The sequence below is a fragment of the Amblyomma americanum genome, chromosome 9, assembly GCF_052857255.1.
Source record: "Amblyomma americanum isolate KBUSLIRL-KWMA chromosome 9, ASM5285725v1, whole genome shotgun sequence".
NCBI classification, from domain to species: Eukaryota; Metazoa; Arthropoda; class Arachnida; order Ixodida; family Ixodidae; genus Amblyomma; species Amblyomma americanum.
The window spans coordinates 12,201,145-12,227,191 of NC_135505.1; the positions used below are offsets into that span (position 1 = coordinate 12,201,145).

General features: G+C 49.6%; 2 protein-coding genes across 2 annotated transcripts in view; one reads left to right on the forward strand and one right to left on the reverse strand.

The window, feature by feature from the left end:
- LOC144104995 (uncharacterized) overlaps positions 1-26,047 on the forward strand; it is a 77,897-nt gene that overhangs the window by 37,802 nt on the left and 14,048 nt on the right. The window contains exon 5 of the mRNA XM_077638218.1: positions 1,880-1,965. Coding sequence (XP_077494344.1) covers positions 1,880-1,965 — 86 coding nt within the window. The remainder of the gene's footprint in view (positions 1-1,879; positions 1,966-26,047) is intronic.
- Positions 17,554-23,759, reverse strand: LOC144105048 (uncharacterized). The gene is made up of 2 exons (XM_077638259.1): positions 22,830-23,759; positions 17,554-17,637 (listed from the first exon to the last, which is right to left on the reverse strand). Exons 1-2 carry the CDS (start codon positions 23,757-23,759, stop codon positions 17,554-17,556), a joined length of 1,014 nt encoding a protein of 337 aa, XP_077494385.1.

Here is a 26,047-nt window from a genome sequence, read left to right on the forward strand (position 1 = left end):
ATTAGCCTATTTTTTGGCGGCCGCCAACAGTGGTGTATTAAATAGCGGCAAAATGGTTCTCGTTACCTCAAAAGCCCTATTTTTAAGCATTAGTGATCACACGCATCATTTTGTAAAACATACGCAGCAGAAACGCAGGATGTCTTGTCAGATTCCACAGTACAGTTCCTTGCAAAGAATCTCGATATCTGTTAGGCGGCGTAAAGTTGCATGTTTGGGATGAGCACTTTTATAATTATGTGTGCATGGAACGGAAGAGCAGTTTTCGGGAGCAGGTTGACGGATTCATATCGGCAGCTTTTCCGGAAAGAGATAATCTTGCTTGCATGCAATAAAATCTTGAAGAAACTGAAGTCTAAGTCTTTCAAGAAGTCCATTCATCTGAGTCGTTAGGTACGAAGAGGCATGCGGTTATCCCATACGTTCATCAGTTGTACCATAGATTAAAAAATGTAGGCACCAAAGATGGTACTTCTGTGTTATTCTGACCCGCGGAAAAGCTTGGAAAAATATGTGTCGTAATAGATTTTAGAGCAAAGGCTAAGAAACAAAAAAAGAACCGTTGGTGTAGCCTGCAAGTTAATCCGGCAGATTAAGTTCGTGCCATGTGCTGAAAGAGTAGTGTATAGCCTTGTTTACATGAAACCGACCTCGGCAGACCGACTCGGGGCACGCCAGATGTCGGGATGGCCAGCCCGACGCGTTTATAAGAAACCGTTTTCGGCGGGGAAGAGATCGCCGCTACCCCTAGCATCGAGCAAGCAAACCACGCGCGGGCGCTAGAAGTGGAGGAGGAACGCCCAGGATTACGCAGCGCCGCCAGACCAGAGAGGAGGCCGGAGAGGAGGCGTTAAGACGGCGCGGCAGCGCATACGTGCTCCTTCCAATCGGGCCAGGACGCGCTTTAAAAGAAAAGATGAACAGGTCGAGTCATCCCGCCCCCTGCAGTCGGGATGGCCCAGCTCGACTCGACGGTCACTTAGCTCGACCTCCTAGCGTATACATGAGCCCAACAACCGGTTGTCAGCCGGACAGCCTACGCGACCCGACTTTTGTCCGGCTCATGTAAATGCCCAATATGACGTTGAATTTTCTGGTGGTGAGAGTTATATCGGACAGACCAGAAATTGTGTAAACACCGTCAACGCCACATAATACGTCGTTAAATGGTCCCCGTCGTCTAGCCTTGCCTTACATGACAGGAATAACCTTTCCAACCATATTCCTGTTTTCCTCGATAAGAAGTTCTGCAAGGATATTTTAAAAGAAACCAAAGTTATTTGCACTCATATGAGCCAAAAAAAAGACAAATATGTGAGGCCTATTACATACATCCATGTGAATGGTGACGCCTGCGTAAGCACAGCTTCATGCTCCCTCATGACTGTGAGATTAAAAAATTTGATTTTCATGATTAGAAGCGTTTAGGGAGGCACATGTTCCTCCTGTTTGGGAGTGCATTAATGCCTGTGTTTCTAAATAAACCTTGAGTTGTTAGTCAGGGGTTGTCCTTCTTTTTTTGCCATTCGTCGCGGCCATGGTTTTAGTTCTTCTGTAAAGTAAAAAAATACCACTTTTTCTTTCTCCCCGACTTTCAGTCAAACAATAATATTGCTACTTGAGCTACAAAGTTCTCTTCACTTAGTCTCCAAGAAGGACGACGTAGTCTAATGCTGAGGTTCGTTTCATTAAACGGCACTGATCTAGCTCAAACAAGCAAACTGCATTGCAGCAGCGGAGAACGTTCGAAGAGAGTTTACAACACTTCCTGCTTAAGTGCGGAGTTTGTTTTAGGGAAGACTTGCAGTGCACAGTGAGCAAATGAAAAAAAAAAACGAGACAATCGCGAACCTTTCTGTATTTTAATGTCTCGTTGCAGGGCCAGTTCACGTTCAAGCACGAAAACATTTCATTAGTTTTAGGAGGATATGCGGTATATGAAGCGGAATGGGAGCGAAACACTTTGTGAGTATCACTGCAGCTTCTATGTTCCGACAATTTTTCATTTCCTCCGCCCTTCTAGGGCTTTCACCTTTCTGGTTCCCACTTTTGTTTTGGTTGAGGATTTTGCTTGTAGCCAAGTACATTGATTCCAAATTAAAACATATTAAAGTGAAATTCTCTTAGCAAAGAGAATATCAATTATGGCTCTTGTGTAGCCGGTTACGACCGGCGGCTTCACCGGGTGGTAGACTGCACAGGTATGGCATGCAAGCAAGCTGTTCGACGTCGTTTTAGGTGCGTCAGCTTTATCGCTACCTCAAGAAATGATCAAACCGGTGAGAAAAAAAACCTACCGGTCCTTCAGTTAGCTCCAGAAGAATTTCGATCTCAAGATGGAGCACAACGTCGAGATTAACATTCTCGGCAGGTTAAAAAGCGAAAAGAATTTTAAAAAATCTCACAGAACGTGCAACGCGAAACTGCAACAGCTGCCGAATTATTTTTTTTCACCACATATTGAGGTAAAACAGTTAAGAGTGATTGATATCCATGTGCCTATAGTTATACAGCACTGTTTTTAATTTACAGCACATACTCATATTTGACTCTGAGCACCTCGTGAGCAGCAGCTGCAAACTGATTGTACTAGACTCATCTGTTTTTCAGCAGGATGGTTTCCACCTTGTAGCGCGCTTTTAGACTGTAATTTTGGTCATCATCATCATCATCATCTCGACTACGCCCACTGCAGGACAGATGCCTCCCCATGTCTCTCCAACTAACCCTGTCCTTTGCCAGCTGCGCCCACCGTATGCCCGTAGATTTCTTAAAGGAGTATAGGCACCTAATTTTCGTGGCATGTTTTCTTCTCTATAATAATGCTCAAGACAGTATTATGCATGAATGACCATGTGGTATTCGCCTGCGACCACTAAAAAATATATAACTGAATTTTCCTGTCATGCTGTTTCTGTTTCTGTTTCAAAAACTAAACGATGGCTGTGAAGTCCAACAGAGGTTTCAGGACACGTGAGGCATAGAAAAACTGCGATATAATCGCTGCTTTATTGTTTTAATTCACTAAAGTGCTGAAACCAGCTTTCCTCAAGAGCCAGAATGACACCAAATGTAGAAGCGCCGATTATATTAGTTTTTTATCCCTCGCGTGACTTATAACCTCTATTTGAATTCACAGTCATCTTTCGGCTGTTGAAACCGAAACAGAAACAGTACGAGAAAGAAATGCGATTATAAAATATTTAGAAGTCGTAGGAGGACACCACATGGTATTCTGTGTATAATAATGCCTTACACCTCATTACAAAGTAGAAAACAGGGAAACAAAAGTTAGGTGTCTTGTTGGGATTCAGGTAGCGTGACTGGGCCGGAGAAGACACGAGGACGATCGGAGGAAGAAAACTTGGAAAACTTTATACAAGGACTATTTGCATTATGTACAAGCACGGGCAACTCAGAGTGCTTCTCAGTAAAGAGAGATTCTTAGGAGTCGGGCGTCTCTGATAATTCTCAAGAAAGGGGCTCTCTCTGGCATCAAACCAGCAGCTCCTTAAATACTCTTCGTATTCCCCAGATCCCTAGCTGGGGAATACAGTTCGAAGATGGTGTCCAATCACACGATGGCACTGATGGTACCACCCACGGCAGGGCGGTCCCGATGTTTCTTCACAGCTCGGTCGAGGGAAAGGGAACAGGACCCGGTCACGTTGTCGTCCCCGCGACTTCCAGGTGGCCGCGCACATGCGTCCGGAGGGCACCTGCATGACATAGGAATGCAGGCTGTCTCCCAGCAGGTGTCGAAAGAGCTTGTACTGGTGACCGGAACGCGGAAGCTCTGTCGAAGGTGCGGCACTCAGGCAATTGTTCAAATCCAGCGTGACTGAAGGGGACCACACTGATACCGCACTTCGTCGTGGCGAGGACCGGAACGAATACGCTTATGGTCGTCGCTGGCCTTCCTGTTGAACACTAGGGGACGCTATCGTCGCTGCTTCCGGCATTCCTGTTCGAACACGTGCGGACGCTATTGTCGTCGTTCCGTTGAGTTGAGTTGAGTTGAGGTGTTGAATGCTACAGGTGGGGTTAGCCTTGCTTTATCTGCCAGCAATTGCTCCACCGTAGCGTCCCTTCTATATTAACAATGTCCTGAAGCCTCTCGCATCTTCACCGCTATGCGCACAGTCTCTTAAAATAGCACACATTCTCTCCCGTAGTCAACATCTATGCACACAATCAGTCCACACAGTCCACATCACAGTCCACTCCAGAAGTCACCATCTATGCACATATTCAGTCACAGTAGAACATAGGCCATTGTAGTGCCACAATCCATACACACATTCACTCACGGTATAACGTAGTCCACTCCGGAAGACACCATCTAGGCACACATTCCATCACAGTAGGCCATAGTCCGTTCCTGCTGTCACCATTTAGAAGCAAGATCCGTGTCCTGCAGAAATGTTAAAAGAAGGCGTGCAGCCTCCCTTCTGCATATATGGTTTCCACTCGGTTAGACAATGTCCTGAATTGTGCTGTGACGGGTTCCTGTCTTCTTGAATAAAGCGAACTTCACATGCCTTTCCGGGTTGTACTCTGGGCAGTACATAATATAACGTTCGATATCCCCGCACACACCACATAAAGAGCAGAGCGGAGACGATGCTATGCCGGTCTTATGCATCCATGCAGGAGTCGTCATTCCCTCTGGCAGTCCTGCAGTCACGTCTCCCTCAGAGGGCTCCCCCACCCTCGCGGTGGTCTTCAGGGAATCCTCCCCATGCCCAACTTCGCCGAATTCCACAGCAGGAAGGAAGCGCGAGCACAACAGCACCCCCGCCGCCAGATATTGCGCCCGGAAGATGAACTGCTAGCACGTAGCTCGGCTTACTGAGGGTGCCAGGAATCAGATGCTCTTTGGGAGTATTCTGATGACCTTCAGTGCCGAAGCTTGGCATCGCTTCCCCTCGTCAGATGGCCGTTTTGGAAATTCTCTGCAATGCTAGCCAAAAGGGATCACACACGCCAAACCACAGCTGATAAAAGCACGTGCGCTTAGAACCCACTCATCACGCCAGACCAAAACTCAGGGCCAGAACTTTACTTCGCAAAAAACTTCAACTAAAACTTCAAGAGATCAAATGTTTTGCTTGAATGAACACATGGTGTCTCACGACGCGTAGTATTGACAGGGCACCTGCCCAACTCGTGTGCTCCCGCTCGAGGAGAACTTGGATAGGAAAAAAAAATTGGCTAAATGAAATCAAGTTGGTGCTTAGAGGGCACGCAGAACGGGAATACGTGACTTTATTTGGCCGACGTGGCGTTCAATTTTGCCCGCCCCAATACCTGGAGTCAAGGTACGTTACACCACTCGCTCTTACTTATCCTGGCTTGTTTGAAAACACCGCCTCAAAGTCGCGGACGACGTTTTCATGTCTCCTCGTTGACTTTTCGTCAAACGTGGCTCTCTGTCGATTGAATTTAGCAGCTCATTCGCTGCCAGCTCATCCTCATGTATGACATAAGGTGTGTCTGAGATCTCTTCCTCTGGCATGTTCAGCACCATGTTAACCATGGCCTGACGCTGCACATAAGGCTTCATCAAATTACTGTGGATTATCCGATTGTGTTTGTTCTTAAACATGACCTCATAGTTGGTGTCCAAAAGCTTGGACACCACCTTAGCTGGCCCTTCCCATTGCACCTCAAGCTTGTTCCTTTTTGACGGACGCATCAACATCACCTGGTCACAATGTTGAAAGGTGCGCTTGCGTGCCGATTTGTCGTAGTACACTTTAGACAGTGACTGCGCAGCTCTGACATTTGCTTCCACAAGGTCTCTGGTTTTCGCAAGTCTTTCCAGTAGTTTCAGGACGTATTCCAATACACAGGGATCCTCTCAGTTCTCCGTAACCCTCCCATGACTCCCTTAGCATGCGCAATGGGGTCCTCAAGTCAGTCCCGTATACTAGTTCAGCGGGGCTAAATCCTGTGCTTTCGTGGGGTACGGATCTGATTGCAAAGAGTGCTGCTGGAATGCAGCCTTCACAATCTCCCTTATGCTCAAAACACAGACACCTAAGCATCCGCTTTAGCACTGAGTGCATACGCTCGACTGGAGTTGACTGAGGTTGGTGAATGTAACTGCGAATTATTTTAATCCCACACCGTTCAAAGAACGTTGTTGTCAAGCAGCTTGTGAACACGCTCCCGTTATCGCTTTTGTTCTCTGCAGGGAACCCCACGTGAGAGAAAATTGACAAAAGGGCGTCTACAACACATGCGGAACTAGCTCCTTCAAGGGAATGGCCTCGGGAATTTGGTTGACACACAGAGTGAGCTCAGAATGTAGCGACAGCCAGAGTTGAATGCTGCCAGTGGGCCGACAGTATCTATTACAAGACGCCGAAAGGGCCCTGTAATTATGGGAACTAGTGTCATGGGTGCTTTCCATTTATCCGTCGACTTGCCGACCCGCTGGCAGGTGTCGCAAGATCTAACAAGGTGTTCCACATCTTTCCAGCAGCGAAGCCAGTAATATTCGAGGGCTAATCTAGCTTTTGTTTTCTTTATGCCCAGGTGGCCCGCCCATGCATTTCCATGTGCGAGCTCTAGAAGCTGCCGCCGGTACTTCTCAGGCACTAGGAGTTGCGCATATGCGCGTCCCTTCGAGTCGCAGTATTTCCGTACTGAAGGCCTGATTTCTCATGAAAGCTGATTTTCTTTCTGGCGACTCCCTCGCTCACCTTATTGCTTAGAGCTCTTAACGATGGATCGTTTTTCTGCTCTGTAATAAGTGCTTTCCGATCAACCTTAGTCAACTCTTCCCAACAAGTCGAAGCAGTTGTTAATGTCGAACCCTTCTCGTTGGTTCCTGTTGCCCCATTCTCTACGGAATCGGCAGTTCCTTGGATTTCATGAGCTACCGCTTGTTCGGGAACACCTTCATGGTCATGCTCATGCGGTTTAGACGGATCAGTTTTTCTGCAAGAATCCCCCGGCTGGTCGGGAGAGTGGTTCGGTGCCTGCTCGTTTATCGGAGCGCAGTCGAGTTTCTTTGCGAGCTTTCGCACTCGAGAACGAGTTAGCGCCATGCAAGCCAAGCCGGAGGTGAAAGAGAGACCTTCCTCTTTCAGCAGCTGCTCGGATTTGTTCGAAAACAGGTAGGGCAAGTGTGTCGGCAAGTTTGCGCTAACTGCCGCTTCTTTGTCTAGCCTGCCAAAATTCCTCTTTAGGGTCACCTTCGCTATAGGCAAGTATGCACTCTGTTCTTCGGCGACCTGCTTAATCCAGGCACATTCGCCGGTGTAGTCCGTGGAGGAAACACAGGACGGGTGAGCAACATCCATGATAGCCGCTAAATCCCGCAGTGCCCTGAATTTCTTGCCATTTATAACCACGTCCCGCATGTATGGCTCTAGCAATTTAAGGTTTTCCTCCGACTCTCGCATGCACGCGAACGCCATCTTTTGCAGTTTGCAGTTCACTGAGATGTGACCCTCATTGTTGCAATTATAGCAAATAATGGGCTTTCGCGCTTCAAACGCGCGAGCTCCAGGTGCCTGCTGTATCAGCGAATCGGCAGATTTGGGTGACTCCATCTTGTTTTCGCTACCTCCTCCTGTTGATCCCGGTTCCTCTGTTCGGCGGTCTCAGCGTGCTGGTGGCACCCTTCGGTCGGGGATTCTCTTTAAATAGGTTTCTCCCTTTCTTAACCTGTTATCGTACCCTGCCTTGCTTTGGAGGTTTCGGCGAACGTAATACTCGCCTGCGAGCTGTGCAGCTTGGTCTAGGTCTATAGCTGTTAGCCTATCTGGCAGCCATATCCTCAGATCTTCTGGAATCGCGCTATAGTACTGATCTAGTGCGATGCACTCCAGTACCTTGTCATGACTTCCGTGCACCTCAGCGGTCTTAAGCCACTCGTTTAAGTTGACTTTAAGCCGGTACGCGAAGTCAGTATGCGACTCTCCGCCTTTCTTTGCCTGCCTGAATCGCTGCCTAAAGGCTTCAGCAGAAAGCCGCTACTTTCTAAGCAGTGCCCTCTGTACCTTCCACGTAGTCATCACACTCTTCCCGTGAGAGGCGAGCCACCACTTCGGCTGCCTCGCACGGAAGGAGAGGAAGTAACTTCTCAGACCAAGCGCTCTTGTCGATTTGCACCTTCCCGCATGCGCGTTCGAAATTTACCAAAAAGAGTGCAATATCGCCTCCCACGCGGTATGGTGAGACGAGATCCTGCAATCTCTGCCTCTCTTGCTCCTCTACCGAAGCTACAGGGCTAAGACGCGCCATATTCCCTCCGTTTGACGCGATTTCGAGCTCCTTCATTTTTCGAGCATGTTCTCTCGCTTTTTCCTCTGCCTCACGGACCTCCCGTCTCTCTTGAGCCAACTGAAGCTCTTCTTTTTCATTCTCCTCGCACAATTCTCGTCTTTCTTGAACCAACCGAAGCTCTTCTTTTTCTTTCTGCTCGCACAATTTCCGTCTTTCTTGAGCCAATCGAAGCTCTTCTTTTTCTTTCTTGCGTCCAACAATCGTTTCCAAAGCCTCGTCGACCTCCTCAGTAGTCACCTCCTCCTGCCGCATAACCTCTAGAATTTCTTTTTTTTCTTTTCGCGCAACGTAGCGAAATCCCCAGCTCCTTGCGAATTTCGAGCAGGTACTGCACATTTAACTTCTCCATCGTGAGTTCCACCATGCGTAGGCAAGCCCACTAAGGCAAAAGCCCTAGCTTGAAGTGGACAAAGCAGTTTCCCTAAATAAACTTCCCAGACAACAGGAATCCGCACCTAGCATCTGCCTGTGCTAGTACGATCGGGCAAAATGAACGGAAAACATTGGGCACTCACCCTGCCAAGGTATAGCTGACGCCTGTGAGTCCCGTAGCTGCCGAGGTCCGTTGGAACCGGTAACTTCACGTGGACGTCCCACAGCTGCCATCCAGTTGTTGGAATTCAGGTAGCAGCATCCCACCGCTGCCACCAGTTGTTGGGATTCAGGTAGCGTGACTGGGCAAGAGAAGAGACGAGGACGATCGGAGGAAGAAAACTTGGAAAACTTTATACAAGGACTATTTACATTATGTACAAGCACGGGCAACTAGAGTGCTTCTCAGTAAAGAGAGCTTCTTAGTAGTCGGGAGTCTCTGATACCTCTCAAGAAGGGGGCTCTCTCTAGGCACCAAACCAGCAGCTCCTTAAATACTCTTCGTATTCCCCAGATCTCTAGCTGGGGAATACAGTTAGAAGAATTATGTCCAATCACACGATGGCACTGAGGGTACCACCCACGGCAGGGCGGTCCCGATGTTTCTTCGCAGCTCGGTCGAGGGAAAGGGAACAGGACCCGGTCACGTTGTCGTCCCCGCGACTTCCAGGTGGCCGCGCACATGCGTCCGGAGGGCACCTGCATGACACAGGAATGCAGGCTGTCTCCAAGCAGGTGTCGAAAGAGCTTGTACTCGGGCAATTGTTCAAATCCCGCGTGACTGAAGGGGACCACACTGATACCGCACTTCGTCGTGGCGAGGACCGGAAGGAATACGCTTATGGTCTTCGCTGGCATTACTGTTGAACACTTGGGGACGCTATCGTCACTGCTTCTGGCATTGCTGTTCGAACACGTGGGGACGTTATTGTCGTCGTTCCCTTTGGCAGTCCTGCAGAGTTGCAATATGCTGATCGCAGCAGGAGCAGCGCAAGTGTCGGTTGCTGCACGGAGTGGAGTGACCGCGGCGGCGCGCAGACACGTCTCCCCCAGAGGGCTCACCCACCCTCGTGGTGGTCTTCAGGGAATCCTCCGCATGCCCAACTTCACCGAATTCCACAGCAGGAAGGAAGCGCGAGCACAACAGTCTATACTCCTTTAATCTCATCCTCCCACCTAACTTTCTGCCGCCCTCTGTTACGCTTGCCTTCTCTTGGAATCCACTCTGTTACCATTAAGGGACAGCGGTTATCTTGCCTTCGCATCACATGCCCTGCCCAAGACTGTTTCTTCCTCTTGATTTCGACTAGGATGTCATTACCCGCGTTTGTTCTCTAACCCACTCTGTCCGCTTCCGGTCTCTTAACGTTACACCTATCATATGGCTCGCTGCGTTATCCTGAACTTAAGCTGAACTCTTTTCGTTAGCCTCCACGTTTGTGCCCCGTAGGCGAGTACCGGTAAGATACAGCTGTTGTGCACTTTTCTCCTCAGGTAAATTGGTAGACTGCCATTCATGATCTCAGATAACCTGCCACATGCGCTGCACCCCATTCTTATCTTTCTAGTTATTTCCCTCTCATGATCCGGATCAGCGGTCACTACCTGCCCAAAGTAGACGTATTCCGTACCACTTCCAGCACCTCGCTAGCAGTTGTGAGCTGCTGTTTCCGGTAGAAAATTACTTTCATTTTCTGCATGTTAATTTTTACACCCGCCTTTTTGCTCTGCCGTTCTAACTCATTGATCATGATTTGCAGATCATCTACCGAGTGACTCAACAAAGCAATGTCATCAGCGAATCGCACATTATTTAGGCATTTTTCATTAACTGCTATCCCCAGCGGTTCACAGTTCTGACCTCGGAATACCTCTTGTCAACAGGTGGTGAACAGCATTGGCGAGATTGTGTCTCCTTGCCTGACGCCCCTCCTTACTGGAATTTTATTGCTGACTTTATGGAGGACTATGGTACCTGTACAGTTGCTATAGATAACTTCCAGTATTTTCACATAAGGTTCTTAAACACCCTGATTTTGGAATTTTGGTAGAGGTGCTAGAAAGGGCTCTGCTTAATATTAAGACCCGCATTAGCTTCAGCGTGTCATCCTCTTTTTTTGCTTCTGGCTAACTGGAAAATCACCCGGGCCCCCTGTGCTACTGGGTTCGACAGTACTTTGATGATACAATCTGCTCCCCTATAGACTGAAGCGACATCCCAGGACCCTTTTGTTTGTACAAGCGCAAAGGATGCCCCGTATAACCGGAGATCCAGTCTGATAAAGTTCGCATAGCGGGACTTATGAATTTATTTATTTATTTATTTTTATTTCAAAATACTGCAGGCGGCAGTGCTGCCCATGCAGGAGAGGGTTACAAAAGGTAAGCTTGCAAAGAACGCTGAAAGGTATTAATGTTAGTACATTCAACAACCGAAGCAGGCAGGCGAATCCATTGATCGATTGTGCATGGGAAAAAATATTTTTGCAACTGCTTAGTCCTGGCATTGTATGGCCTTATCACACTTGTGTGGTTCAGCCTTGATGATCTTTGTGGTGCACAAAGTAAATACGAATCACGTGGCAATCCTGCTTTGTTATGATATAGTAAGTGCAAAAATTTTAACCTGCAATCTGTGCGCATCTGGAGAGGTTCCAACTTATGCTGCCTCACTATATTAGTAACGGAAGAACGTTTCCGGTAATCGGATGAGATGAACCTGGCTGCATGACGTTGGATGCGCTCCACCTGCTCGATGTTTTTTTACATGATACGGATTCCAGACAATAGAGGCGTACTCTAGGTCATGTCGAATCATAGAACGATATGCTACAAGTTTTATGCTCGATGGGGACCCTTTTAATTTCTTGCGTAGGTAGCATAATTTCCTGAATGATTTCGAGCATATATCATTGAGATGCATATCCCAGTAAAGATTGGTAGTAATTGTCAGGCCTAGACTGCATTTATGCATTGATCTCCAATTTTGTAAGCGTAATGTAGGGGATGTTTCTTTGTTGTAATTGCCATTGACGCAGTTTTAGAAAAATTGATTTTCATCACTCTTTTTTCACATCAGTTCGCGAGTTTACATAAATTGGTATTTAGTTGTAGCTGACAGGAAGAATTCTTGATGACGGAATAAATGACACAATCATCGGCAAACAATTTTACAGTGATACCTTCATCAGCATTTTGAGCAATATCATTAATATATATAAGGAACAAAAGTGGTCCCAGCACAGATCCCTGCGGTACACCGGGCAGAACATGCAGACACTCAAACCTCATTCCACCACATTCAACAAACAGTCTGCGAATCTGTAGGTACGCTTGCAACCAACTGATAAGAATGTCTGGCATCCCGATTTCTTTTAGCCTCTCAATAAGCAAGTTGTGCGGCACACAATCAAATGCCTTAGATAAATCCAGAAAAATTGCAGCTATTTGTTCGCGATTATCAATGGCCAGAGAAAAGTCATGAATTACGGATAATAGCTGCGTTGAAGTGGACACGTTTTTACGGAACCCATGCTGAAATTCGACAAAGAAGTTGACTGATTCAAGATATTTGGATATATGATGAGTTATTATGTGCTCAAGCAACTTGCAACACGTACATATAAGTGAAATAGGCCGATAGTTTCCAGCATTTAACTTTTCACCGGACTTAAAGGCTGGCACTACTCTTGCGACTAACCAGTCACTAGGCAGGCAACTTTGATCAAGTGAGGCATTAAAAATTACGTAAAGGTAGTAGGAAATGATCTCAGAGTACCGATGGAGAAAAGCATTAGGAACGCCATCGGCGCCATTTTACTTTTTTGTTTTTATATTTAATAAAAGTGCATGTATGCCCTCGCGGCTTAGAACTAAATTCGGCATCTTAAGAGAGGTAGGAAATACATTAACACTGGGGCGATATGATGATGTAGAAATCTGAGTGTATGCTCTTTGAAACGTAATATTAAATTCATTAGCAATGCCTTTAAAATCTGAATTAACGTTACCATTAATACGTAGCTGATCGGCACTCTGCTTACTACCGGACAGAAAGCGCCAAAATTTGCCAGGCGAATGAAAAAGAACCAAGGGTATTCTCATAGAAGTTTTTGCACGCATTTCGCAGTTTGGAAACCACATCTTCTTTGAGAGCACGCAGGTAAGCCTCACAACCCTTTGATTTCCGTTTCCGTGCTAAGCGCTGTTTCAGGTGGATATCACCGCTGATCCAAGGGTTGTGATGCCAGGCATCGTTTTCTTACGCCGGACAGGAATATATATGTTGATACATTCCATGACCATAGTCTTGAACCTGTTCCAAAGGGGCGAGACGCACCCTCCGTGTTCAAACTCGGGAAAATTAAAGTGCAAGGTATCAAGAACCGATTCGTCCTTTCCAGCTGAAATATCACGAAACGTTTTCAGAGAGGGCAGTACTTTGCTCCCATGTGCGTTTAAATTTATATGGACTGACTTATGATCAGCGATGCCTTTCGTGGTGGACACATTAGAATATTCTGCAAAATTTTAAAGAAATATAAGATCAAGGGTCGTTGCAGTTGTTTCCGTCACACGTGTGGGAGGAATAACCAGCTGTGTTAGGTCATGAGAAAAAACTGCATCAAGGAGAAGACGTGCACTCTCGGCATCATGCGATTCTGTTATTTTTAAAGAGTTCCAGTTTATACCGGGCAAGTTTAAATCACCGGCTCGCACAAATTTTCGATTAGGTCTGTCACCACTTCGCGCACTTTTTCGTGCGCTCCCAGACACCGTTAGAGCGTGTGGGGGTAGTGGCCTCGGTCACAGAGGAGATGCCCTCGACACGGCGTGGCAAACTCAGCCGGAGACCAGCTACCAAGTGACAAGGGGTTGGTCATTTGGTGTCCAGCTTTTGCCGGTCGCAAGTCCGAGAATGAGTCGGAGCCAAAGGTTCACAAAACAAAACAAAGCTTATACAGCTGAGAGACGATACAGAGGAAGTTACAATCACTCGTACGAGCACAAAGTGATTCACAAATACAATGCAACTCATGCAAAGTCACAATAGAGAGAGGTACAATTCAACAAAATCTTTGCACCTAAAGTGCACTAACACAGAGAAAGACAAATAAACAAAACACAATTTGTTCACCGGGCACTGCGGCAGTCCGACGACCTGAGGAGCTCGACGGGTCCGTCCCGCAGGTTGGCCCACGTTGCCTCGCTGGTCCGTCGCTGGGCGAGTGGTGTTCTCCCAGGAGTCGAGCGGGCGCGCTTCTCGGAAGCTTGAACAGCGGCTCGGGCTAACAGACGGCTGTCTGTCTGTTACTGCCAGGAATAAAGAAAGTGCACAGGCCTGCTCACTGGCTCAAGCCGAGCCACAATCGCTACCACGTGCAGACAGAAGGAGAGTTGAAAGAGGGGATAGAAAGTCAGGATAGTAATGACGCGCTAAAGACAAGGCAATCCCGGAGGTAGTGCAACACCGGGCCAACCGGGGGCGGGAGTGAAGCATCCTTCAAACTCTCCGCCACATTTCCAAAAAAAATAAGTCCAACTTGGACCCATAACAGATACTCCACGGGTCCGGACAATCGCGCCAGTGCGGTTGCAGCCCCTCACTTTTGATTGTAAAACATTTTATTCGCCGGGAAGAGCTTGGCAAGAGGTCGCGTTAAGTGGTCGAGAGTACATAGCCCTCGACGACTTTGTCAGCCAACTCCACCGCCAAAACTTGCGTTCTGGGGTCAGAGCTAGCCAGCACGGTCTCCCACCGCTCGAGAGAAGGAGCTGTAACTAGATCACCCGGAGGTGGCTCTATTTTGCAGTCCCACAGGATGTGATCGTAGGTAGCACGTTGGCCACAGTGTTTGCAGTTTGGGTTGTAAAGATCTGGATAAATGTGCGCGAGGAGTGATGGGGTGCGTATCGATCTCGTCTGTAGACGACGCCACGTAACCTCTTGTTCTTTAGTAAGTCTTTTGTCTGGAGGGGGGAAAATTCTCCTCTCTAGTTTAAAATGATTGGTGAGATCATAATATGTGATCATTGAGTCCTTCGTGAAATTCAGGGAGCCAGACTCATCCACTGCCCGGTCGACGAAACCTCGGGCTTTATTGTGGGCTGCCTCGTTCCCCGGATTCCCCGAATGGGCTGGGACCCATATCAATTCGGAATAATTTGGTGAGAATTTGGTTGCGGTAAGGATTCTAAGGGAGGTGTTTGTAATTCGCCCTTTAGCGAAATTATTGATACCCATTTTGGAATCGCTGAGGATGATGCTCCCTTGGGTATGTGCTAGGGCGAGGGCTATAGCCACCTCTTCTGCCGTTTCAGAGGATTTCGTTTTGATTGTCGCCGAGACGATGTGGTCACCATTCTCGTTCACAACCACAACTGCAAAGGCATTGGTATTTTTGTATTCTGCCGCATCTACATAAAGTGTTACAGCGCACTGTCTGTATTTCTTATGTAAGGCTTTGGCTCGTGCTTGTCTTCTACCCTCATGGTGTAAGGGGTGCATGTTTTTGGGGAGTGGTTTGATTAGTAGGGCCGTCCTATAGGCGCGGGGTAAGTCTACTTTAGCATCGTTATTCGTAGGTTGAAAGTTAATTCCGAGCCTGGTAAGAATACTCCTGCCAGTTCTGGAATTGGCTAATCGCGCTGTTTGAGCCATTAAATGGGCTTCTTTCAGTTCATTGTAGGTGTTATGTATTCCTAACCTCATAAGCCTTTCGGTTGAGGCATTTAGTGGGAGTCCTAACGCAGCCTTATAGGCCTGCCGTATCATGCTATCCAATTTGTCCTTTTCTGCTTTCGAAAATTTCAGATAAGGGGTGGCATAGAGTATCCTGCTCAGCGCAAAGGCCTGCACTAGGCGGCATAAATCTCTTTCCCTCACCCCTTGTCTGCGGTTAGCTATGCGGCGGAGTAATCGCGCCGTCGCTTCTACCGTGCGTTTTAGCTTAGTGAGTGTGTCAGTATTTTTTCCATTTGTTTGTAAATACAACCCCAGTATTCTCATGGTCTGTACCTCTTTGACAGATCGTCCATTAAAATAGACGTTTATTTGCGGGGGGGATGTCGTGGTACGCCTACCTCTTTGTTTACGACGGATCACAAAGAGTTCAGATTTTTGCTCAGAACAAGTGAGGCCGGAATCCCATGCGCATGCCTCGATGATGTCCACTGCTGCTTGGAGTGTGTCTTCTATTTATAGGCGCGAACCGCGTCCGTTTGTTCTTCGCGCCAAGGCAAGCATGCACATACACGCAGCTTTAACCGCACAAACTCCTCCTTTTTGCCCCGGGCGCGCGACACCATTGGTCGAGTGCGCAAACCACCTTCTAGAACAATCTAGGTCATTCGCGGCACGCTGAGTCATCGGTGCCGGAGCGAAGAGGGAGGGGGGGGGGGGGTATCCTTTGGCGCGAATGGTTACCCCCTTTCCGCCGACAACAAGCAAAAAACTTCTCCAACATTCGAGAAGAATAGACGCCGCGGGTGTCTATGTTTACTTTGGCGCCCCGACGGTGAGCTGAGTGAAATGCACCGTGTGCCCCCGGGGGTTCTTCCCCGCTGTTTTTTGTTTTACTTTACCGCGCGCGGGCGCGATTGCTTAGGAGCAGCGCCGGTTTGTCTCCAACATCAAGATGATCAGTCAGTTTTGCGATGAAGGATACCGGGCTTTGGGGGGATCTATAAAGGACGCCGAGTAGAGTGGAAAAGTCGCGATAGCTGATTTTACACCACAAGCTTTCGTGATCTGTAATATGATCGACTAAGACGCATTCAATTTCTTTTTTCACTATCACAGCCACTCCACCCCCTCGACCATCGCGATCTCGCCTCACTATCTTATGGGAAGGGGGCACAATTTCAGAATCAGTGATTTGGGATGACAGCCACGCTTCAGTAACTGCCAGTATATGGGGATCACGAAGAAAAAGTCTTCAAGTTGACTTGCTTTGTTAGCAAGACTTCTTGCATTTAATAAAGAAAAGCGGAGCGATTTGGCCTCGGATCATGTGGTCGCTTTAGCACTATTAGGTTGGCGCAGTTTCACTACTTTAGAGTCAACTTCATCCCAAATGTAGACATCTGTATCTACACGAAGTCTATCGTAGTCACGAGATATCTTTTTGGCCAAAGAGTGAAACTGCTTACCATGCTTCCAAAGATTGGCGCGTTTATCTAATGTGGCCGTGCAAAAATCATAACAAATTGAAATGTTGGAATCCTTGAGCTTAGAACAGTGTTGCAGCACACGCATCTTTTCGCTGTAGTCATAGAAGTTTAGTATGACTGGTCTAGGCTTATCACCATTCTTTTAACCTAGTCTGTGCACCCTTTCGACGCTCGTAACTGTCTCACCCAGCTTACGGCTAAAGATTACGTCAAGTATGTTTTCCTTCAAGGTGGTAGGATTTTCATCGACTTCCTCAGGATGCCCAAAAATTATTAGGTTACGGAGTTGGCTTCTCTCCTCGAAATCAACGAGTTTCTTTTGTTGTGCAGAGACAACTTTTTTTAGTGAGGAGACCTCAGACCTTAGAAGATTTAGTTCTTCAGTGTGCTGAGCTAGAACCTTGAGGGTATCATTAAGTTCAGTGAACTTTTCATTCATTGTTTTTTCGAGCTGATTTTGTGAGGCGGTAACATTATCTATAGAAGTCTGCAGAGCTGCCTGCATGTCTTGTAACAACTTTTTAATGTCATCGGGATGAGGTTCAGGTTAGTCCACGTCTCCAGCGAGCAAGAGCAAAATAACGGTCGATGCTTCAAGCATCGAAATGCACTTTGCCGGGCACGGCAGGACAACGATGCATCGATTGCCACTAAGAAAACAATGCATACAGTGATTGGAACGAACCTGTGCAAATAGCAGAAAATGGTTCATTGCTGCGTGCGTGGCGGTCCCGCCGTGCCCTCTGAAGATTCCAGTCGCGTAGCTCCATTTATGTACGGAAAGTGGTGGCGCTGTTGTTTCAGGGGGTGGGGCAAGTTGCGTCACGATGCCATGACTTGCTTCCAATTCCACGTGGTTGTGGTCGACTGTGAGCCGGGGGGGTCGCATGAAGAATTCGTTTTCGAACATACTATCGTAGTCCACAGCTTGACGTGTGCAAATAGCGGAAAATGGTTCATTTCTGCGCCCGTGGCGGTCCCGCCGTGCCCTCTGAAGATTCCAGCAGCGTAGCTCCCTTTAAATACGGAAAGCGGTAGCGCTGTTGTTTTAGGGGGTGGGGCAGCTTGCGTCACGATGACATGACTGCTTCCAGTTCCACGTGCTTGTGGTCGACAGTGAGCCAGCGGGGGGGGGGGGGGGGGGGGGGGTCGCTGGAAGAATTCGTTGTCGAAAATACTATCGTAGTCCACAGCGTGACCTGTGCAAATAGCAGAAAATGGTTCATTGCTGCGTCCGTGCGGTCCCGCCGTGCCCTCATTGCCCTCAATTCGTATCACTTCCGATTTTTTCGGGCCAGCAGCGTTGTCCTGCAGCGTGGACTGCTTCTTGGAGTTCTTTGGTGCCATCGGTAAGGCGGCTCTTGTTAAACAAAAAGATCACCTGCATAAAGTGCATGTTAATGTTTTCTACGCCGTCTAGATTGAGGTCAGTGATTGTAGGGGGTGCCTTTGCTGGGTCAGTTCTAAAGTCACCTACTCCAATCGTCGGCGTATGCTCAATCAGAAAGGCTCTGACGTAGGTGTGGATTTTCCTTCCGCGGCACACACTGTTACGTCCAGCCAGGACTGCGTCGTGGCTGACGGTTTTGAAGGCAGCATTTAAGTCCACGGCAAGATCTATGTTATCTCACCGTATGTCGATTTGCTGTTGTACTGCCTCATTCATTTTCAGACTGATGTCTTGCGCAGAGAGTTCTTGACGAAAGCCGAGCATAGTTTTAAGGACCAAGTCGCAATCTTCAAGGTAATTTTGGAGGCGAAATTATATAATCCGTTCGTTAAGCTTTCCTAGACAAGTTGTAAGCGAGATAAGTCTTAGGTTGTTGACATTTTCTTTCGGCCACCTTAGGGATCATTATTTTCACGTGTGTCCACTACGAGGCAGCGCGAAGATAATTGTAAAAGAAAAGAACAACACCAGAAGAAGCCTTTACCTGGACACTTTTCAAATTACTACTGACACACACGGCCAATCGTAATGAAGGCAATCTACCCCATATATAGGTAGTTATATTGAGTTTAATGGCGCAAAATCAACAGAGGCTATAATGCGCCAAACACAAGGTTACATTTTTGTATTGAAGGTGAGGCTTTTTATACTGTTGCGGGAAAGGATATATTTACAGCTATGTATGCCAGCGGAGGAACAGCCACGGGCGGCACTCGGAACACAGTCAGAACTTCGTTGTCGTCTTCGTCTTCGTCCACCCGTTCACTCGCTCAGTCTCGTCGTCGTCTTCCCGCTTCAGGACCCCCGGGCTGATGAGACGCCGTCTCGGCGTTAGATGGCGACGTATGAACGTCGTGATAAGGTTTTAGGCGGCATACATGGATGACATCGGTGGAGAGCACGCAAGGGGTGCAATTTCATAGTTCACGTCGGTGACACGGCGCACCACACGGTAAGGGCCCCGGTAGTGAGAAAGGAGGTTCTCGGAGAGACCGACGCTGCGTGACGGCGTCCAGAGAAGGACGAGTGATCCGGGTTCATATTCGACCGCCCGGTGATGGCGGTCGTAGGCGGACTTCTGGGAAGCTTGTGAGGCGCGGAGCCGACTACGGGCTATTTGGCGCGCCAGCGAGGCCTCGGCGATGGCGTCCTGAGCGTAAGCAGTGGTGGCGACTGATGAAGACGGCATGAGTGTGTCCAAAGGCAAGATGGGGTGCCCACCAAACAAAAGGTAGAAAGGGGAATAGCCGGTTGTGTCATGCCGTGAAGAGTTATACGCAAAAGTCACATAAGGCAAGGCAGCGTCCCAATCTCGGTGGTCTGGCGAGACGTACATTGCTAACATGCCGGTGAGCGTGCGGTTGAACCGTTCCGTAAGCCCGTTGGTTTGTGGATGGTAAACTGTCGCGAGCTGGTGCTGCGTGGCAGACGAACGAAGAATATCATTAATCACTCGGGACAGAAAATACCGACCACGGTCGGTGAGCAGTTGACGAGGGGCGCCATGGTGAAGAATGACGTTTTGGAGAAGAAAATCGGCGACATCGGTAGCGCAGCTGGTAGGCAAAGTACGCATGATGGCATACCGAGTCGTATAATCAGTTGCGACAGCGATCCACTGGTTGCCGGAGAGGGACGTGGGAAAAGGGCCAAGAAGGTCGAGGCCAACACGGTGAAAAGGTTCTGGAGGTATGTCGATGGGTTGTAGGAGACCGGCAGGCAAAGTGGAGGGCCTTTTCCGACGTTGACACAGGTCGCAAGCGACAACGTAACGCTTGACGGAACGATATAGGCCAGGCCAAAAGAAGCGGTGCCGCACTCGAACGTACGTGCGGGACACGCCAAGGTGGCCGGCTGTCGGCAGATCTTACAATTCTTCAAGGACAGAAGAGCGTAGATGTTGGGGTATGACGAGCAACAATGGAGGACGATCGGAGCGTAGATTGCGGCGGTATAAAATGCCATTCTGGAGCACATAAAGTTGCAGGGACGGAGATCGGTTTGCAGAGCGGAGGCCATCAAAGATAGGGCGTAAGGATGAATCGAGGCGCCGTTCGTTGGCGATATCGGTGAGAGCAGTGATAGCTAAGAAGCAGGGCAGGCTCTCAGCGTCTTCTAAGTCAGGTGGCCCCACAGGGTACCGGGATAAACAGTCAGCGTCCTGGTGGCGACGACCGGACTTGTACACTACAGAGTATGAATATTCTTGGAGGCCCAAAGCCCAGCGGTGGGATCTTTTAGTGAAGACAGCCAACAGAGAGCGTGGTGATCAGTGACAACAGCGAATGAGCGGCCGAGCAGGTACGGGCGGAATTGAGCTACAGCCCAGACATGGGCGAGACACTCGTGCTCAGTAATGGAGTAATTTTGCTCTGCGGCGGAAAGTAGGCGGCTGGCATAAGCGATGACGCGATCTTGTCCCTGTTGATGTTGGGCTAGCACGGCACCGATCCCATATCCGGAGGCGTCGGTGCGAACCTCTGTGGGAGACGACGGGTCAAAATGGGCTAAGATGGGTGGAGAGGTTAGCAATTGAAAGAGGGAGGAAAATGAGTGCTCTTGAGCAGGGCCCCAGTTAAAGGGGGTGTCGTTCTGAAGAAAGTCGGTGAGGGGGCGAGCGATGCCGGCGAAATCTTTGATAAAACGACGAAAATACGAGCACATGCCGACAAAGCTGCGCACATCTTTCGACGGCCTAGGAAGAGGGAAGTCCTTGACGGCTTGAATTTTGACTGGATCTGGGCGCACACCAGAAACATCAACCAGGTGTCCGAGAATAGTGAGTTGGCGGCGACCGAATTTGCATTTCGATGAGTTCAGCTGGAGTCCGGCGTTACGGAACACTGTCAGAATACTGGAGAGGCTTTCGAGGTGCGTGGCAAAAGTAGGCGAGAAAACCACAACATCGTCTAGGTAGCACAGGCAGGTAGACCACTTAAAGCCGCGAAGAAGCGAGTCCATCATTCGTTCAAAGGTAGCCGGCGCGTTACAGAGTCCGAAAGGCATGACTTTAAATTGGTATAAGCCATCAGGCGTCACGAAGGCGGTCTTTTCGCGGTCCATTTCAACTGCAATTTGCCAGTACCCCGATCGAAGATCCATTGAAGAGAAATATTTGGCGCCGTGGAGGCAATCTAATGCATCATCGATCCTCGGGAGAGGATATGCGTCTTTTTTGGTGATGCGGTTTAGGTGCCGGTAATCAACGCAGAAGCGCCAGCTGCCTTCCTTCATTTTAACCAGGACAACTGGTGAAGCCCAAGGGCTTGACGAGGGCTCGATGATGTCTTTTGCGAGTATCTTGTCCACCTCTTGATTGATGATGGTGCGTTCAGCGCTGGACACGTGGTACGGACGTCTGTGGATAGGAGCGGCATCAACAGTGTTTACGCGATGCGTCACTACAGAGGTAAGGGCCAAAACACGGGCATCAAAGTCAAAGATGTCGCGAAAAGATGATAAAAGGCACCTAAGATCGTGAGCTTGCATCATGTCGGCGTAGTCTTCCGTTGGTTTCTGGGTTGAAGTGGCCGCAGGCAACAGGCTTTGATGAGTAGAAGGTAAGCAGGTGTCCACGACTGATATGACACATTCGGCAGCCGGGCAGAGCGTGGCGTGTGAGATGCCTCGCGGGAGTGGTTGGATAGACGAACCAATGTTCAGAACCGGAAGGTACGCTCGGTTGGCCGACATTGTACACAGACAGTGTGCGCACGCGCAATACTTCGCGAGAGGGCGACGTCAAGGTCCGGAGTGACTACGTAGGGACCATCAGGGACCGGAGGAACAGATGAGAAAGAAATGTAAGTGGCGGCTTTAGGCGTTAGACGGACAAAGTCGACAGCACAAAGGCGAGGTACAACTGGGGACGGTGACTCAGCAGAAAGCGGAAGGTCAGGCTGGAGAACACTGGTAGCGCAGTTGATGAGGGCTGAATGCTCAGACAGGAAGTCGATGCCAAGAATGACGTTATGAAGGCACTGGTCCAGAACAGAGAATAGAATGGATGTATGGCGGCCTAAAATGGTAACACGGGCTGTGCATAGTCCAACCACAGGAGGCGTTCCGCCGTCGGAAACGCGGAGAACGGCTGTGGGTGCAGGGGTCAGTACTTTTCTGAGGCGGCGTCGGAGGGCTGAACTCATGACGGACACATGCGCGCCCGTATCGATCAGGGCTCTCACAGGGACTCCATCGACATGAATAGCGAGCAAATTTTGGTGTGCGCGGAGGGCTAAGCGAGGATTTTGGGACTGGGGCTGTACTGCAGCAACACCTTCAGACACTGCAGTTTCTAGTTTTCCGCTTGCGAGCGTGCGTAGGGGCCAGGAGAGGAGCGACGGCGTAGGGGCGAACGAGACTGCCGACGCAGGGAGGACGTGGAGCGGCTGGGGCGGGAAAACTGGCCGTTGACTCAAACACTCTGCCGGGCTCGAGGGGGCGTGAAGTGGTTGGGCTGTTCGTCGTTGCGGTGAGAGCTGAGAGGATTGTATGCGCTACGACGGGACCAATAATTGCGACAGTGACGGGAGACGTGGCCAATACGGGGGCAGAGGAAACAAATGGGCCTGTCGTCGGGTGTCCGCCAGTCGTTAGGGTTGCGTCGACGTGGAGCGAAGTGGGAAAGTCGGTCAGGAGCAATCGCAGTGATGTCGGGTGGGGATGAAGGACGTACGGGGCTGACGGGTTGGAGGCCAAGATTTGCAAGCTCTTGACGGACGACGGCTTGTACCATAGAGATGGTGGGCAAGTGGTTGTCGCCATCATGTAGGGGCGGGGAGGCAGAGGACATGGCTTCGAGTTCGCGTCGAATGATGCGGGTCACATTTTCTGGAGGCGCAGGAAATTGCCGGTGCAGCAGGTCTTCACATGAGGAAGTGGCAGCCGTGTTGGGGAGGCGTGTGTACGGCTGGATAATACGCCTGCTTTTAGCTTCCTCGAAGCGGCGACATTCCTTAATAATGTCGTCGACTGTAGTGCAATTCTTGTAGACGGGCAGGTTGAAGGCTTCGTCGGCGATCCCCTTCAGCACGTGACCCACTTTGTCAGATTCGGGCACGTTATTGTCAACTTTGTTGCAGAGGGCCAACACGTCCTGAATGTACAAAACATAGGATTCCGTAGTTTGAGCTCGGGATGCAAGGTCCCTCTTAGCGGCGAGTGTTCGGCCGAGCGGCCGTCCAAACAGGTCGCGCAGTTTCTGCTTGCAGACGTCCCAGCTGGTCAAGGCATCTTCGTGAGTCTCGTACCAGACTCGGGCGGTGTCTTTTAGGTAGAAAATAACATTGGCGAGCATAAGCGTTGGATCCCAGCAGTTGTACGATCTCACGCGTTCGTACATCTGGATCCAGTCGTCCACGTCAACGTTGTCAGTGCCAGAAAATGTCCCAAGGTCACGAGGAACAGAAAGAACGAGTAATGGCATGGCTGATGGTGATATTTGCTGGCAGGCGTCCTGGGTCATGATGAGCGAAGGCAGCTGTCGGCCGCTGAGGAGCTCAGTCGTTGGTAGACGTAGGGGAAAGGCGCACCTCCACCGAATATGTTGCGGGAAAGAACATATTTACAGCTATGTACACCAGCGGAAGAACAACTACGAGCGGCACTCAGAACACAGTCAGAACTTCGTTGTCGTCTTCGTCTTCATCCACCCGTTCACTCGCTCAGTCTTGTCGTCTTTCCGCTTCAATGCCTAGAGCTTGTTCAAAAGGCTGGCTGCATTGATAAAATTAAAAAGACATGACAAATCAACAAGTTCCTGATCATCTAAAAGCAACGTGTGGTGTCCGGAGACCACTCGGACCGAAAGAATGGACTAGGCGACGGGAGTACCCACAAAAACGCACATTTAATACACCCCGCGTGACACTCACACTAGAACACAAAACTAACAAATCTAACACAAAACACAAAGACTATAAATACACACGACCCGGGCACACTGCTACCAGCGTCTACTACTATCGCTCTACTATTAGCGGTCGGCGTTCGTGCTCACGGTTGGTTCGGTGCGGCTGCGGCGTTGTATGGATCCCGTAGCCGGCGTCGAGGCGGCGTTCGGCGTGCTTGGGCTGGCGTTGCTGGCGGCGTTCGACGTGCTTGGGCTGGCGTCGCTGGCGGTGTCCTACAAGCTCCCGGCCCAAGCGCCCGTGGAGGTGATGCCGGTGTCGTTGGCGTTGGGGGCGCCACCCAGATGGGTGGCAACAGCGCTGGAGACACCCCTGGTTGTAGCACGTGGTAGCGTCCTCTGTTGACTCCCCGGAACGGGCTCAGGCACGGCAGGAAGTCCACGATGCGATGTCGCAGAACGTGAGCTCACCAGAGGAGTAGCCGGCGTCGCTCTCTTCCAGCCGATGTATCCCTGACCCGCCTGAGCCTCCGCTTCTCTGCTGTTCCCCCCGTGCCGCGCTCTCACTCGCCCTTTTATAGCCTCGGTGTTAGTCCACGTAAGCCTTGTCGTCGTCTTCTCCTCTTCTCCACCAATCATTTCTCTCCACCTCACCGAATGCTCCTCCACCAATCATCTCTCTCCACCTGAACGAATGCTTCTTCTTCCTCTTCTTTACTCTTCGGTTAATTCGCGTCGTCTTCTTCACACCTTTCTCCTTTAAAATTTAATTTCGGCTCCTTATTATATGTGACAAGGGCCCCCTCTCTCAAGAGTTTTTTTCATGAAAAACTGCTCGCGTCATCCTCATCTCCAAGCAATCCAGCCAACCGACTATCTTCTGTGGCGATTCTGAACCCAGCACACACAACACCGCAGAGCTTCACCACACACCAAACGCACACCACTAACACAGCACACCAAATTGCGTTTCCAGAACACTAACACACCACTGCCGCTGTCCGCACAGAGTCCTTAATAAACATGTTCGTGTTGTCAAGGCGTTTATTTGAAGCACAGGTCGGTTGGTCTTGGTTGACCGGCGACACGACGGGCACACTCACAGGCGTCGTTCGAAAAACCCAGCTGCACTTCGTCTGCTTCTTCGTTGTCCCGCTTGAACTCGTCCGCTTCTTCGCTGCGCTGCGCCTGTCGGTCCCATTACAATTACTCTCCCTCCGAAAAAGGAGCCATCCTGGCGACTTACGGAGAGGAGAGGATGGGCGGGTCATAGTAAGGCTTGAGGCACTCAACGTGCACAGTTTCGCGCCCCCGGCGACGGTGGTCCGAAGAGGGAACGAGCGGCTCCACGATATAAGTCACCGGAGAAGTTTGGTGGACAACCCGGTAAGGTCCGTGAAAGCGAGACAGTAGTTTCGTGGCGAGGCCGGGAGTGGAGGAAGGCACCCAGAGCCAAACGAGGGCGCCAGATGGGTATGACGCTGGAGGGTCCGGGGAATCCCGACGGTGCTTCTGATCCCATTGTTGCTGTGTGGTGAAAGAGCGGGCAAGTTGCCGGCATTCGTCGGCATACAGGTGAGCTTCGGAGAGTAAGGTGGTCTCGGAAGGGTCAGGGTGATAAGGAAGGATGGTGTCCATGGTGGACGTAGGTTCCCGGCCATATAAGAGGAAGAAAGGAGAAAACCCCGTTGTTGTCTGAGTAGCTGTGTTATACGCGTACGTGACGAACGGGAGCACTTGATCCCAGTTGGAGTGGGCGGTGTCAACATACATGGCGAGCATGTTACTCAGAGTGCGGTTGAACCGCTCAGTCATGCCGTTGGTCTGGGGGTGATAGGCGCTGGTGTAGCGATGAACGATTTGGCATTGCTTGAGCAGGGCCTCGACGGCGTCCGAGAGAAAAA